Below are 15,470 nucleotides of genomic sequence, written 5' to 3' on the forward strand. Positions count from 1 at the left end.
GGAGGAGGGAGGAGAGGTGGGGAGGAGGGAAGGAGAGGTAGGGGGAGGAGGGAAGGAGAGGTGGGGAGGAGGGAAGGGAGGTGGGGAGGAGAGGTGGGGGAGGAGGGGAGGAGAGGTGGGGAGAGGAGGGGAGGAGAGGTGGGGAGGAGGGAAGGAGAGGTGGGGGAGGAGGGAAGGAGAGGTGGGGAGGAGGGAAGGAGAGGTGGGGGAGGAGGGAAGGAGAGGTGGGGGAGGAGGGAAGGAGAGGTGGGGGGAGGAGGGAAGGAGAGGTGGGGAGAGGAGGGAAGGAGAGGTGGGGAGGAGAGGAGGGGAGGAGAGGTGGGGGAGGAGGGGGAGAGGAGGGGGGGAGAGAGGTGGGGGAGGAGAGGTGGGGAGGAGGGAAGGAGAGGTGGGGAGAGGAGGGAAGGAGAGGTGGGGAGGAGGGTGGGGGAGAGGTGGGGAGGAGGGAAGGGAGGTGGGGGAGGAGGGAAGGAGAGGTGGGGAGAGGAGGGAAGGAGAGGTGGGGAGGAGGGAAGGAGATGGGGGGAGGAGGGAAGGAGATGTGGGGGGAGGAGGGAAGGAGATGTGGGGAGGAGGGAAGGAGATGTGGGGAGGAGGGAAGGAGATGTGGGGAGGAGGGAAGGAGATGTGGGGAGGAGGGAAGGAGATGTGGGGAGGAGGGAAGGAGATGTGGGGAGGAGGGAAGGAGAGGTGGGGAGGAGGGAAGGAGAGGTGGGGAGGAGGGAAGGAGAGGTGGGGAGGAGGGAAGGAGAGGTGGGGGAGGAGGGAAGGAGAGGTGGGGAGGAGGGAAGGAGAGGTGGGGAGGGGGAAGGAGAGGTGGGGAGGAGGGAAGGAGAGGTGGGGAGGAGGGAAGGAGAGGTGGGGAGGAGGGAAGGAGAGGTGGGGAGGAGGGAAGGAGAGGTGGGGAGGAGGGAAGGAGAGGTGGGGAGGAGGGAAGGAGAGGTGGGGAGGAGGGAAGGAGAGGTGGGGAGGGGGAAGGAGAGGTGGGGAGGAGGGAAGGAGAGGTGGGGAGGAGGGAAGGAGAGGTGGGGAGGAGGGAAGGAGAGGTGGGGAGGAGGGAAGGAGAGGTGGGGAGGAGGGAAGGAGAGGTGGGGAGGAGGGAAGGAGAGGTGGGGAGGAGGGAAGGAGAGGTGGGGAGGAGGGAAGGAGAGGTGGGGAGGAGGGAAGGAGAGGTGGGGAGGAGGGAAGGAGAGGTGGGGAGGAGGGAAGGAGAGGTGGGGAGGAGGGAAGGAGAGGTGGGGGGAGGGGAAGGAGAGGTGGGGAGGAGGGAAGGAGAGGTGGGGAGGAGGGAAGGAGAGGTGGGGAGGAGGGAAGGAGAGGTGGGGAGGAGGGAAGGAGAGGTGGGGAGGAGGGAAGGAGAGGTGGGGAGGAGGGAAGGAGATGTGGGGAGGAGGGAAGGAGAGGTGGGGAGGAGGGAAGGAGATGTGGGGAGGAGGGAAGGAGATGTGGGGAGGAGGGAAGGAGAGGTGGGGGGAGAGGAGGGAAGGAGACGTGGGGAGGAGGGAAGGAGAGGTGGGGAGGAGGGAAGGAGAGGAGGGAAGGAGAGGTGGGGAGGAGGGAAGGAGAAGAGGGGAGGAGAGGTGGGGAGGAGAGGAGGGGAGGAAAGAAAATGAGAGAAGGAGGGAAGGAGAGGTGGGGAGGAGGGAAGGAGAGGAGGGGGGAGGAGAGGTGGGGAGGAGAGGAGGGGAGGAAAGAAAAGGAGAGAAGGAGGGAAGGAGAGGTGGGGAGGAGAGGTGGGGAGGAGAGGTCTGATTAAAGCAGCCGATAGCAAATCAAACAGATCCTAGAGCAGATCCCAGAGCAGACTAACAGATCCCAGAGCAGACTAACAGATCCCAGAGCAGACTAACAGATCCTAAAGCAGATCCCAGAGCAGACTAACAGATCCCAGAGCAGACTAACAGATCCCAGAGCAGATCCCAGAGCAGACTAACAGATCCCAGAGCAGACTAACAGATCCAGAGCAGAGATCCCAGACTAACAGATCCCAGAGCAGACTAACAGATCCCAGAGCAGACTAACAAGCAGATCCCAGAGCAGACTAACAGATCCCAGAGCAGACTAACAGATCCCAGAGCAGACTAACAGATCCTAGAGCAGACTAACAGATCCCAGAGCAGACTAACAGATCCCAGAGAGCAGACTAACAGATCCCAGAGCAGACTAACAGATCCCAGAGCAGACTAACAGATCCCAGAGCAGACTAACAGATCCCAGAGCAGACTAACAGATCCCAGAGCAGACTAACAGATCCCAGAGCAGACTAACAGATCCCAGAGCAGACTAACAGATCCCAGAGCAGACTAACAGATCCCAGAGCAGACTAACATCCCAGAGCAGACTAACAGATCCTAGAGCAGACTAACAGATCCCAGAGCAGACTAACAGATCCCAGAGCAGACTAACAGATCCCAGAGCAGACTAAAATCCCATTACGGTCCACATGAATACAAGTAGAAGATGGTACCTGGAGTGAAGCGCTTCCCCTCTCTGCTCTCCTTTAGTTTGCGTTTAGGAGTCCAGGGTTTCTCCTGGCCACCGCTGAACCTGATGTGGGTACGGCTAGGAGTAGCACTATGGTAGGGTTTAGGGGGGTAGTTCTGGTACGGCCTGTAGCTCGGGTTAGAGTCGGTTCTCTGGCGTTTGCCCGGCGGATCGTCTCGGGCGTCACCGTCTGGTGAGACCTGACACGGGAACAGGCCTGCATCCTTCAACTCTACAGAGAGAGAGAGAGAGAGATGGAGGGATGGAGAGAGAGAGAGATGGAGAGAGAGGGATGGATGGATGGAGAGAGAGGGATGGAGAGAGAGACAGAGGGATGGAGAGAGAGAGGGATGAGAGAGAGAGAGAGAGGGGGAGGGATGGAGGGATGGAGGGAGAGAGGGATGGATGGATGGAGAGGGATGAGAGAGAGACAGAGGGATGGAGAGAGAGAGGGATGGAGAGAGAGAGAGAGGGGGAGGGATGGAGAGAGAGGGATGGAGAGAGAGGGATGGAGAGAGAGACAGAGGGATGGAGAGAGAGAGGGATGAGAGAGAGAGAGAGAGAGAGAGGGGGAGGGATGGAGAGAGAGGGAGGGATGGAGAGAGAGGGATGAGAGAGAGAGGGAGGGATGGAGTGGTAGGGAGAGAGAGATGGAGGGGGAAAGAGGGAGGGATGGTGATTAATTCACTGTATCTTGTTAATCTTCCCATCACTACATTAGTCAACAATTACCCCTCTATCTGTCTGCACTGAGTTCAGTGTGTAACTGAGGTGTCTGTACTGACTGAGTTTAGTGTGTAATGAGGTGTCTGCGCTGAGTTTAGTGTGTAATGAGGTGTCTGTGCTGAGTTTAGTGTGTAATGAGGTGTCTGTGCTGAGTTTAGTGAGTAATGAGGTGTCTGTCTGAGTTTGTAATGACTGAGTTTAGTGTGTAATGAGGTGTCTGTGCTGAGTTTAGTGTGTAATGAGGTGTCTGTGCTGAGTTTAGTGTGTAATGAGGTGTCTGTGCTGAGTTTAGTGTGTAATGAGGTGTCTGACTGAGTTTAGTGTGTAATGAGGTGTCTGTGCTGAGTTTAGTGTGTAATGAGGTGTCCCACTGAGTTTAGTGTGTAATGAGGTGTCTGACTGAGTTTAGTGTGTAATGAGGTGTCTGTACTGAGTTTAGTGTGTAATGAGGTGTCTGTGCTGAGTTTAGTGTGTAATGAGGTGTCTGTACTGAGTTTAGTGTGTAATGAGGTGTCTGTGCTGAGTTTAGTGTGTAATGAGGTGTCTGTACTGAGTTTAGTGTGTAATGAGGTGTCTGTGCTGAGTTTAGTGTGTAATGAGGTGTCTGTACTGAGTTTAGTGTGTAATGAGGTGTCTGTGCTGAGTTTAGTGTGTAATGAGGTGTCTGTGCTGAGTTTAGTGTGTAATGAGGTGTCTGTGCTGAGTTTAGTGTGTAATGAGGTGTCTGTGCTGAGTTTAGTGTGTAATGAGGTGTCTGTGCTGAGTTTAGTGTAATGAGGTGTCTGTACTGAGTTTAGTGTGTAATGAGGTGTCTGTACTGAGTTTAGTGTGTAATGAGGTGTCTGTGCTGAGTTTAGTGTGTAATGAGGTGTCTGTGCTGAGTTTAGTGTGTAATGAGGTGTCTGTGCTGAGTTTAGTGTGTAATGAGGTGTCTGTGCTGAGTTTAGTGTGTAATGAGGTGTCTGTGCTGAGTTTAGTGTGTAATGAGGTGTCTGTGCTGAGTTTAGGAATAATGAGGTGTCTGTACTGAGTTTAGTGTGTAATGAGGTGTCTGTACTGAGTTTAGTGTGTAATGAGGTGTCTGTGCTGAGTTTAGTGTGTAATGAGGTGTCTGTGCTGAGTTTAGTGTGTAATGAGGTGTCTGTACTGAGTTTAGTGTGTAATGAGGTGTCTGTGCTGAGTTTAGTGTGTAATGAGGTGTCTGTGCTGAGTTTAGTGTGTAATGAGGTGTCTGTGCTGAGTTTAGTGTGTAATGAGGTGTCTGTGCTGAGTTTAGTGTGTAATGAGGTGTCTGTGCTGAGTTTAGTGTGTAATGAGGTGTCTGTGCTGAGTTTAGTGTGTAATGAGGTGTCTGTACTGAGTTTAGTGTGTAATGAGGTGTCTGTACTGAGTTTAGTGTGTAATGAGGTGTCTGTGCTGAGTTTAGTGTGTAATGAGGTGTCTGTACTGAGTTTAGTGTGTAATGAGGTGTCTGTGCTGAGTTTAGTGTGTAATGAGGTGAGGTGTCTGTCTGTGTTGAGTTTAGTGTGTAATGAGGTGTCTGTGCTGAGTTTAGTGTGTAATGAGGTGTCTGTGCTGAGTTTAGTGTGTAATGAGGTGTCTGTGCTGAGTTTAGTGTGTAATGAGGTGTCTGTACTGAGTTTAGTGTGTAATGAGGTGTCTGTGCTGAGTTTAGTGTGTAATGAGGTGTCTGTGCTGAGTTTAGTGTGTAATGAGGTGTCTGTGCTGAGTTTAGTGTGTAATGAGGTGTCTGTGCTGAGTTTAGTGTGTAATGAGGTGTCTGTGCTGAGTTTAGTGTGTAATGAGGTGTCTGTACTGAGTTTAGTGTGTAATGAGGTGTCTGTGCTGAGTTTAGTGTGTAATGAGGTGTCTGTACTGAGTTTAGTGTGTAATGAGGTGTCTGTGCTGAGTTTAGTGTGTAATGAGGTGTCTGTGCTGAGTTTAGTGTGTAATGAGGTGTCTGTGCTGAGTTTAGTGTGTAATGAGGTGTCTGTGCTGAGTTTAGTGTGTAATGAGGTGTCTGTACTGAGTTTAGTGTGTAATGAGGTGTCTGTGCTGAGTTTAGTGTGTAATGAGGTGTCTGTGCTGAGTATAGTGTGTAATGAGGTGTCTGTGCTGAGTTTAGTGTGTAATGAGGTGTCTGTGTTGAGTTTAGTGTGTAATGAGGTGTCTGTGCTGAGTTTAGTGTGTAATGAGGTGTGTGTGCTGAGTTTAGTGTGTAATGAGGTGTCTGTACTGAGTTTAGTGTGTAATGAGGTGTCTGTGCTGAGTTTAGTGTGTAATGAGGTGTCTGTGCTGAGTTTAGTGTGTAATGAGGTGTCTGTGCTGAGTTTAGTGTGTAATGAGGTGTCTGTGCTGAGTTTAGTGTGTAATGAGGTGTCTGTGCTGAGTTTAGTGTGTAATGAGGTGTCTGTGCTGAGTTTAGTGAATAATGAGGTGTCTGTACTGAGTTTAGTGTGTAATGAGGTGTCTGTACTGAGTTTAGTGTGTAATGAGGTGTCTGTGTTGAGTTTAGTGTGTAATGAGGTGTCTGTGCTGAGTTTAGTGTGTAATGAGGTGTCTGTACTGAGTTTAGTGTGTAATGAGGTGTCTGTGCTGAGTTTAGTGTGTAATGAGGTGTCTGTACTGAGTTTAGTGTGTAATGAGGTGTCTGTGTTGAGTTTAGTGTGTAATGAGGTGTCTGTGCTGAGTTTAGTGTGTAATGAGGTGTCTGTGCTGAGTTTAGTGTGTAATGAGGTGTCTGTGCTGAGTTTAGTGTGTAATGAGGTGTCTGTGCTGAGTTTAGTGTGTAATGAGGTGTCTGTGCTGAGTTTAGTGTGTAATGAGGTGTCTGTACTGAGTTTAGTGTGTAATGAGGTGTCTGTACTGAGTTTAGTGTGTAATGAGGTGTCTGTGCTGAGTTTAGTGTGTAATGAGGTGTCTGTACTGAGTTTAGTGTGTAATGAGGTGTCTGTGCTGAGTTTAGTGTGTAATGAGGTGTCTATACTGAGTTTAGTGTGTAATGAGGTGTCTGTGTTGTTTAGTGTGTAATGAGGTGTCTGTGCTGAGTTTAGTGTGTAATGAGGTGTCTGTACTGAGTTTAGTGTGTAATGAGGTGTCTGTGCTGAGTTTAGTGTGTAATGAGGTGTCTGTACTGAGTTTAGTGTGTAATGAGGTGTCTGTGCTGAGTTTAGTGTGTAATGAGGTGTCTGTGCTGAGTTTAGTGTGTAATGAGGTGTCTGTGCTGAGTTTAGTGTGTAATGAGGTGTCTGTACTGAGTTTAGTGTGTAATGAGGTGTCTGTGCTGAGTTTAGTGAATAATGAGGTGTCTGTACTGAGTTTAGTGTGTAATGAGGTGTCTGTGCTGAGTTTAGTGTGTAATGAGGTGTCTGCTGAGTTTAGTGTGTAATGAGGTGTCTGTGCTGAGTTTAGTGTGTAATGAGGTGTCTGTACTGAGTTTAGTGTGTAATGAGGTGTCTGTGCTGAGTTTAGTGAATAATGAGGTGTCTGTACTGAGTTTAGTGTGTAATGAGGTGTCTGTGCTGAGTTTAGTGTGTAATGAGGTGTCTGTACTGAGTTTAGTGTGTAATGAGGTGTCTGTGCTGAGTTTAGTGTATAATGAGGTGTCTGTGCTGAGTTTAGTGTGTAATGAGGTGTCTGTACTGAGTTTAGTGTGTAATGAGGTGTCTGTACTGAGTTTAGTGTGTAATGAGGTGTCTGTGCTGAGTTTAGTGTGTAATGAGGTGTCTGTACTGATTTTAGTGTGTAATGAGGTGTCTGTGCTGAGTTTAGTGTGTAATGAGGTGTCTGTGCTGAGTTTAGTGTGTAATGAGGTGTCTGTGCTGAGTTTAGTGTGTAATGAGGTGTCTGTGCTGAGTTTAGTGTGTAATGAGGTGTCTGTGCTGAGTTTAGTGTGTAATGAGGTGTCTGTACTGAGTTTAGTGTGTAATGAGGTGTCTGTGCTGAGTTTAGTGAATAATGAGGTGTCTGTACTGAGTTTAGTGAATAATGAGGTGTCTGTGCTGAGTTTAGTGTGTAATGAGGTGTCTGTGCTGAGTTTAGTGTGTAATGAGGTGTCTGTGCTGAGTTTAGTGTGTAATGAGGTGTCTGTGCTGAGTTTAGTGTGTAATGAGGTGTCTGTGCTGAGTTTAGTGTGTAATGAGGTGTCTGTGCTGAGTTTAGTGAATAATGAGGTGTCTGTGCTGAGTTTAGTGTGTAATGAGGTGTCTGTGCTGAGTTTAGTGTGTAATGAGGTGTCTGTACTGAGTTTAGTGTGTAATGAGGTGTCTGTGCTGAGTTTAGTGTGTAATGAGGTGTCTGTGCTGAGTTTAGTGTGTAATGAGGTGTCTGTGCTGAGTTTAGTGTGTAATGAGGTGTCTGTGCTGAGTTTAGTGTGTAATGAGGTGTCTGTACTGAGTTTAGTGTGTAATGAGGTGTCTGTGCTGAGTTTAGTGTGTAATGAGGTGTCTGTGCTGAGTTTAGTGTGTAATGAGGTGTCTGTGCTGAGTTTAGTGTGTAATGAGTGTGTGTGTGTGTTGAGGTGTGTGTGTGTGTGTGTGATGAGTGTGTGTGTGTGTTTGGTGTGTGTGTTGTGTGTGTGTGTGTGTGTGTGTATTGAAGTGTGTGTGTTGAGTGTGTGTGTGTGTGTGTGTGTGTGTGTGTGTGTGTGTGTGTGTGTGTGTGTATTGAAGTGTGTGTGTGTGTGTGTGTATTGAGGTGTGTTTGTGTGTGTGTTGAGGTGTGTTTGTGTGTGTATTGAAGTGTGTGTGTGTGTGTATTGAGGTGTGTTTGTGTGTGTGTGTGTGTGTGTGTGTGTGTGTGTGTGTGTGTGTGTGTGTGTGTGTGTGTGTGTGTGTGTACCTTGAACTCTGAGCTGAGCTCGGTAATCTCGGTTGTGGATCGAAAGGCGAGAGTCATATTGGTTGATGAAGGGAGAGTTGGGGGGGAAACACCCAAACATCCTCCTCACTGAGCAGTCCACACACACACACACACACACACACACACACACACACACACACACACAGAGACACAAACACACACACACACAGTGACACACAGACACACAGTTAATATCCAGGCCAGTTCAGACAGTATTGTAGAGAGATGAATCAGGGAGTACTTCCCAAAATGGCCCCCTATTCCCTACATAGTGCACTACTTTTGACCAGAGGCCCTATGGGTAGTGCACTGTCTAGGGGATAGGGGACAGAGCGGACAGATACTCACAAATCCAAAATGTCCCCTGAGAGAGCAGTTATAACAGCAGGGGTTGGTCCTGGCGCTGTCCTCTCCTTCTACCACCAGTACAGGACCTGACTTAGTCTGGGGGGGAGAGAGGAGAGATACAGGACCTGACTTAGTCTGGGAGGGAGAGAGATACAGGACCTGACTTAGTCTGGGGGGGGGGGTGGAGGAGAGATACAGGACCTGACTTAGTCTGGGGGGGGGGGAGAGATACAGGACCTGACTTAGTCTGGGGGAGAGATACAGGACCTGACTTAGTCTGGGGGAGAGATACAGGACCTGACTTAGTCTGGGGGAGAGAATACAGGACCTGACTTAGTCTGGGGGGAGGAGAGATACAGGACCTGACTTAGTCAGGACCTGACTTAGTCTGGGGGAGAGATACAGGACCTGACTTAGTCTGGGGGGAGGAGAGATACAGGACCTGACTTAGTCTGGGGGGGAGAGGAGAGATACAGGACCTGACTTAGTCTGGGGGGGGAGAGATACAGGACCTGACTTAGTCTGGGGGGAGAGGAGAGATACAGGACCTGACTTAGTCTGGGGGGGAGAGGAGAGATACAGGACCTGACTTAGTCTGGGGGGGAGGAGAGATACAGGACCTGACTTAGTCTGGGGGGGGAGGAGAGATACAGGACCTGACTTAGTCTGGGGGGAGAGGAGAGATACAGGACCTGACTTAGTCTGGGGGGAGAGAGGAGAGATACAGGACCTGACTTAGTCTGGGGGGGAGAGATACAGGACCTGACTTAGTCTGGGGGGGAAGAGAGATACAGGACCTGACTTAGTCTGGGGGGAGAAGAGAGATACAGGACCTGACTTAGTCTGGGGGGGAGAGATACAGGACCTGACTTAGTCTGGGGGGGAGGAGAGATACAGGACCTGACTTAGTCTGGGGGGGGGGAGAGATACAGGACCTGACTTAGTCTGGGGGTTGAGAGGAGAGATACAGGACCTGACTTAGTCTGGGGGGGAGAGGAGAGACCCAGGACCTGACTTAGTCTGGGGGGAAGAGAGAGAGAGGAGAGATACAGGATACATTTTGTTTTTTGCAGACTTTTCTTTTTATATTAAAAGGTATTTCCGGCGACTGAGCCTCAACTTTTAATTTTCCCCCAAACCAACCTTGTCAGGATGGCGGTAAACTTCTTCCCGCGGTTTATTTAGTATGAAGCTGAGGCGGCATCGGCTCACACTTACGCTCTACAACTCGTTGCTAGGCAGCGGCCGTTACCTCCGGCCTCCTGGCGGTCGTACACTCTCAGAGCCCCGCCACATGAACTGTTTCTAAACCACAACTGAATTCACACCCCCCATAGATAATGACAAGCGGGAATAAATATCACTGAATGATGAAAACATTGGAATAAAGTTAGCTGACGCAAAAATGGAAAAACATTCAATTGTTGTTCGAAACTCCCAAAGTCATCCAACGTCATAATACTGAAGCCAAGCGTGGTCAACTATTTCAGCATCGGCTCTGAGACAAGCGTGGTCAACTATTTCAGCATCGCCTGAGACAAGCGTGGTCAACTATTTCAGCACTGCTCTGAGACAAGGGTGGTCAACTATTTCAGCACCGCTCTGAGACAAGCGTGGTCAACTATTTCAGCACTGCTCTGAGACAAGGGTGGTCAACTATTTCAGCACTGCTCTGAGACAAGGGTGGTCAACTATTTCAGCACTGCTGAGACAAGCGTGGTCAACTATTTCAGCACTGCTCTGAGACAAGGGTGGTCAACTATTTCAGCACTGCTCTGAGAGAAGGGTGGTCAACTATTTCAGCACTGCTCTGAGACAAGGGTGGTCAACTATTTCAGCACTGCTCTGAGACAAGGGTGGTCAACTATTTCAGCACTGCTCTGAGAGAAGCGTGGTCAACTATTTCAGCACTGCTCTGAGAGAAGCGTGGTCAACTATTTCACACTGCTCTGAGACAAGGGTGGTCAACTATTTCACACTACTCTGATTCCCCACAGGTCTCATAAACCTAATATATCAAAGCCCCTCCCTATTCTCTCCCCCCCATCCCTCCCTCCCCTCTCGATTCTCTCCCCCTCTCCTCATCCCTCCCTATTCTCTCCATTCTCTCTCTGATGGTGTGATTGCAAATCATATCCTCCCAATGCACCGTTATCTATTAAATATAGCTCTCCTTCCATCCTCTCATCCCTCCCTCCCTCCATCCTCTCCTCATCCCTCCTCCTCCTCCTCCCTTCCCCTCCTCCCCCTCTCCTCATCCCTCCCTCCCTTCCCGTCATCCCCCTCCTCTCTCTCTGCTTCATACCCCCCCATCTCCCCCCCCTCCCTCTCTCATCTCCTCCCCCTCCCCCTCTCTCTCTCTCCCCCTCCCCTCCTCTCCCCTCATCTCCTCCCCCCTCCCCTCCTCTCTCTCTCTCTCATCTCCTCCCTCCTCCCCCTCCCCTCCTCCCTCATATCCCCCATCTCCTCCCCTCCTCCCTCTCTCATCTCCTCCCCTCCTCCCTCATCTCACCCCCCATCTCCACACCCTGGTTTTCTCCCTCCCTCTCTTTTCCACTTGAGTAGTTTCAGGACAGAGAGGATGAATGCTATTAGAGAGGCATGGCATTATCAGGTCATACCGGCCGGCCGGCTGGCCCCATCTCCATCACAAAGACACACACACAAACACACACACTCTTTAGGAGATCACAGCCCCATGTCCCGACCCCCTTCACCCCATCCAGCTCATCTCTCATGTAAATTGGCTGTAGGTCTCTTTCTCTCTTCTCTTGCTCTCCCGCTCTGTCAACCTCTCCTCCTCTCTCTGTGTTTTTCCCCCCTCTCTCTCTGTCTCTCTCCCTCTTTGTCTCTCCCCCTCTCTCTCTCTCTCTGTCTCTCTCTGTGTCTCTCTCTGTCTCTCCCTCTTTGTCTCTCCCTCTCTCTGTCTCTCTCTGTCTCTCTCTCTCTCTCTGTCTCTCTCTCTCTCTGTGTCTCCCTCTCTGTCTCTCTCTCTCTCTCCTACTCTCTCTCTGTGTCTCTCTCTCTCTCTCTCTCCTCTCTCTCTCTCTACTCTCTCTCTCTGTCTCTCTCTCTGTCTCTCTCTCTCTGTCTCCTACTCTTTCGCTGTCTCTCTCTCTCTCTCCTCTCTCTCTCTCTCTCTCTCTCTCTCTCTGTCTCTCTCTCTCTGTCTCCCTCTGTCTCTCTCTCTCTGTCTCTCTCTCTCTCTCTCTCTCTCTCTCTCTCTCTCTCTCTCTCTCTCTCTCCTCTCTCTCTCTCTCTCTCTCTCTCCCTCTCTCTCCGTCTCTCTCTCTCTGTCTCTCTCTGTCTCTCTCTCTCTCTCTCTCTCTCTCTCTCCTCTCTCTCTCTCTCTCTCTCTCTGTCTCTCTCTCTCTCTCTCTCTCTCTCTCTCTCTCTCTCTCTCTCTCTCTCTCTCTCTCCTGTCTCTCTCTGTCTCTCTCCCTGTCTGTCTCCCTCTCTCTCCTCTCTCTGTCTCTCTGTCTCTCTCTGACCTTGGGTTCCTCTTATCTCCAAACTCTGATTCAGCAGAGAAGAGAAAGGACCAAAGACAGAAATAGAGAATAGAAATGCGATCCCATCCTTTCCCATCAACCGGTGATAACGACAGTCATAGCTTCTGTGTGTGTTTGTCTGTCTCAGACAATATTAATTAAGGGGATAAACCTCCACCCCTCCCTCTCTCATTCTCGCTCCCGCGCTTCCTATCTTCAGGGTCTGAAGCTGAGGGGGGAGATATGGGTGAGGGCTGAGGGGGGAGCTATGGGTGAGGGTTGAGGGGGGAGAGAAGGTTGAGGGCTGGGGAGAGAAGGGTGAGGGCTGAGGGGGAGAGAAGGGTGAGGGCTGAGGGGGAGAGAAGGGTGAGGGCTGAGGGGGAGAGAAGGTTGAGGGCTGAGGGGGAGAGAAGGTTGAGGGCTGAGGGGGAGAGAAGGGTGAGGGCTGAGGGGGAGAGAAGGGTGAGGGCTGAGATATTGGTGAGGTCTGAGGGGGAGATATGGGTGAGGGCTGATGATATGGGTGAGGGCTGATGATATGGATGAGGGCTGAGGGGGAGCTATGGGTGAGGGCTGATGATATGGGTGAGGGCTGAGGGGGAGCTATGGGTGAGGGCTGATGATATGGGTGAGGGCTGAGGGGGAAGATATGGGTGAGGGCTGAGAGAAGGGTGAGACAAAGAGCACTCCTGTTTTTTCAATGTTAGGGGTGGGAGGTCAGGGTGTGGGGGATGAAAGGTCAGGGTGAGGGGGTGAGAGGTCAGGGTGAGAGGTCAGGGTGAGGGGTCAGGGTGAGGGGGATGAGAGGTCAGGGTGAGGGGGTGAGGGGTCAGGGTGAGGAGGGGTGACAGGTCAGGTTGAGAGGTCAGGGTGAGGGGGTGAGAGGTCAGGGTTAGGGGGTGAGAGATCAGGGTGAGGGGGTGAGAGGTCAGGGTGAGGGGTCAGGGTGAGAGGTCAGGTGAGAGGTCAGGGTGAGAGGTCAGGGTTAGGGGGTGAGAGGTCAGGGTTAGGGGGGGTGAGAGATCAGGGTGAGGGGGGTGAGAGGTCAGGGTGAGGGGGGTGAGAGGTCAGGGTGAGGGGGGGTGAGAGGTCAGGGTGGGGGGGATGAGAGGTCAGGGTGAGGGGGTGAGGGGTCAGGGTGAGGAGGGTGAGGGGTCAGATGGGTGAGATCCCCAGGGTGAGAGGTCAGGGTGATAGAGGTTCATGGGTAGATCCCCATCTCAGTACCCCCCTGTCCATATAATTCATCGTAGATCCCCATTTCAGGACCCCCCTGTCCATATAATTCATTGTAGATCCCCATCTCAGGACCCCCCCCGTCTATATAATTCATCGTAGATCCCCATCTCAGGACTCCCCCCGTCTATATAATTCATCGTAGATCCCCATCTCAGGACTCCCCCCGTCTATATAATTCATCCTAGATCCCCATCTCAGGACCCCCCCGTCTATATAATTCATCCTAGATCCCCATCTCAGGCCCCCCCGTCTATATAATTCATCGTAGATCCCCATCTCAGGACCCCCCGTCTATATAATTCATCGTAGATCCCCATCTCAGCCCCCCCCCGTCTATATAATTCATCCTAGATCCCCATCTCAGGACCCCCGTCTATATAATTCATCGTAGATCCCCATCTCAGGACCCCCCCGTCTATATAATTCATCCTAGATCCCCATCTCAGGACCCCCCGTCTATATAATTCATCGTAGATCCCCATCTCAGGACCCCCGTCTATATAATTCATCGTAGATCCCCATCTCAGGACCCCCCGTCTATATAATTCATCCTAGATCCCCATCTCAGGACCCCCCCCGTCTATATAATTCATCGTAGATCCCCATCTCAGGACCCCCCCGTCTATATAATTCATCGTAGATCCCCATCTCAGGACCCCCCCGTCTATATAATTCATCGTAGATCCCCATCTCAGGACCCCCCGTCTATATAATTCATCGTAGATCCCCATCTCAGGACTCCCCCCGTCTATATAATTCATCCTAGATCCCCATCTCAGGACCCCCGTCTATATAATTCATCCTAGATCCCCATCTCAGGACCCCCCGTCTATATAATTCATCGTAGATCCCCATCTCAGGACTCCCCCCGTCTATATAATTCATCGTAGATCCCCATCTCAGGACTCCCCCCGTCTATATAATTCATCGTAGATCCCCATCTCAGGACCCCCCGTCTATATAATTCATCCTAGATCCCCATCTCAGGACCCCCGTCTATATAATTCATCGTAGATCCCCATCTCAGGACCCCCCGTCTATATAATTCATCGTAGATCCCCATCTCAGGACCCCCCGTCTATATAATTCATCCTAGATCCCCATCTCAGGACCCCCCGTCTATATAATTCATCCTAGATCCCCATCTCAGGACCCCCCCGTCTATATAATTCATCGTAGATCCCCATCTCAGGACCCCCCGTCTATATAATTCATCCTAGATCCCCATCTCAGGACCCCCCGTCTATATAATTCATCGTAGATCCCCATCTCAGGACCCCCCGTCTATATAATTCATCGTAGATCCCCATCTCAGGACCCCCGTCTATATAATTCATCGTAGATCCCCATCTCAGGACCCCCCGTCTATATAATTCATCCTAGATCCCCATCTCAGCCCCCTGTCCATATAATTCATCCTAGATCCCCATCTCAGGCCCCCCTGTCCATATAATTCATCCTAGATCCCCATCTCAGGACCCCCTGTCCTATATAATTCATCCTAGATCCCCATCTCAGGACCCCCCCTGTCCATATAATTCATCGTAGATCCCCATCTCAGTACCCCCCCCTGTCCATATAATTCATCCTAGATCCCCATCTCAGGACCCCCCGTCTATATAATTCATCCTAGATCCCCATCTCAGGACCCCCCGTCTATATAATTCATCCTAGATCCCCATCTCAGGACCCCCCCGTCTATATAATTCATCCTAGATCCCCATCTCATACCCCCCGTCTATATAATTCATCCTAGATCCCCATCTCAGGACCCCCAGTCTATATAATTCATCCTAGATCCCCATCTCAGGACCCCCCGTCTATATAATTCATCCTAGATCCCCATCTCAGGACCCCCCGTCTATATAATTCATCCTAGATCCCCATCTCAGGACCCCCCGTCTATATAATTCATCCTAGATCCCCATCTCAGGACCCCCCGTCATATAATTCATCCTAGATCCCCATCTCAGACCCCCCTGTCTATATAATTCATCCTAGATCCCCATCTCAGGACCCCCCGTCTATATAATTCATCCTAGATCCCCATCTCAGGACCCCCCTGTCCATATAATTCATCCTAGATCCCCATCTCAGGCCCCCTGTCCATATAATTCATCCTAGATCCCCATCTCAGGCCCCCCTGTCCATATAATTCATCCTAGATCCCATCTCAGGACCCCCCTGTCCATATAATTCATCCTAGATACCCATCTCAGGCCCCCCTGTCCATATAATTCATCCTAGATCCCCATCTCAGGCCCCCTGTCCATATAATTCATCCTAGATACCCATCTCAGGCCCCCCTGTCCATATAATTCA

General features: G+C 50.8%; 1 protein-coding gene across 1 annotated transcript in view; it reads right to left on the reverse strand.

The window, feature by feature from the left end:
• LOC121845922 (zinc finger CCHC domain-containing protein 7-like) overlaps positions 1 to 15,470 on the reverse strand; it is a 79,133-nt gene that overhangs the window by 729 nt on the left and 62,934 nt on the right. The window contains exons 5-7 of the mRNA XM_042318256.1: positions 8,419 to 8,514; positions 8,050 to 8,167; positions 2,468 to 2,716 (exon numbers count right to left, since the gene is read on the reverse strand). Of these exons, the coding sequence (XP_042174190.1) occupies positions 2,468 to 2,716; positions 8,050 to 8,167; positions 8,419 to 8,514 (463 nt within the window). The remainder of the gene's footprint in view (positions 1 to 2,467; positions 2,717 to 8,049; positions 8,168 to 8,418; positions 8,515 to 15,470) is intronic.

The sequence above is a fragment of the Oncorhynchus tshawytscha genome, unplaced genomic scaffold, assembly GCF_018296145.1.
Source record: "Oncorhynchus tshawytscha isolate Ot180627B unplaced genomic scaffold, Otsh_v2.0 Un_scaffold_1746_pilon_pilon, whole genome shotgun sequence".
Lineage (NCBI taxonomy): Eukaryota > Metazoa > Chordata > Actinopteri > Salmoniformes > Salmonidae > Oncorhynchus > Oncorhynchus tshawytscha.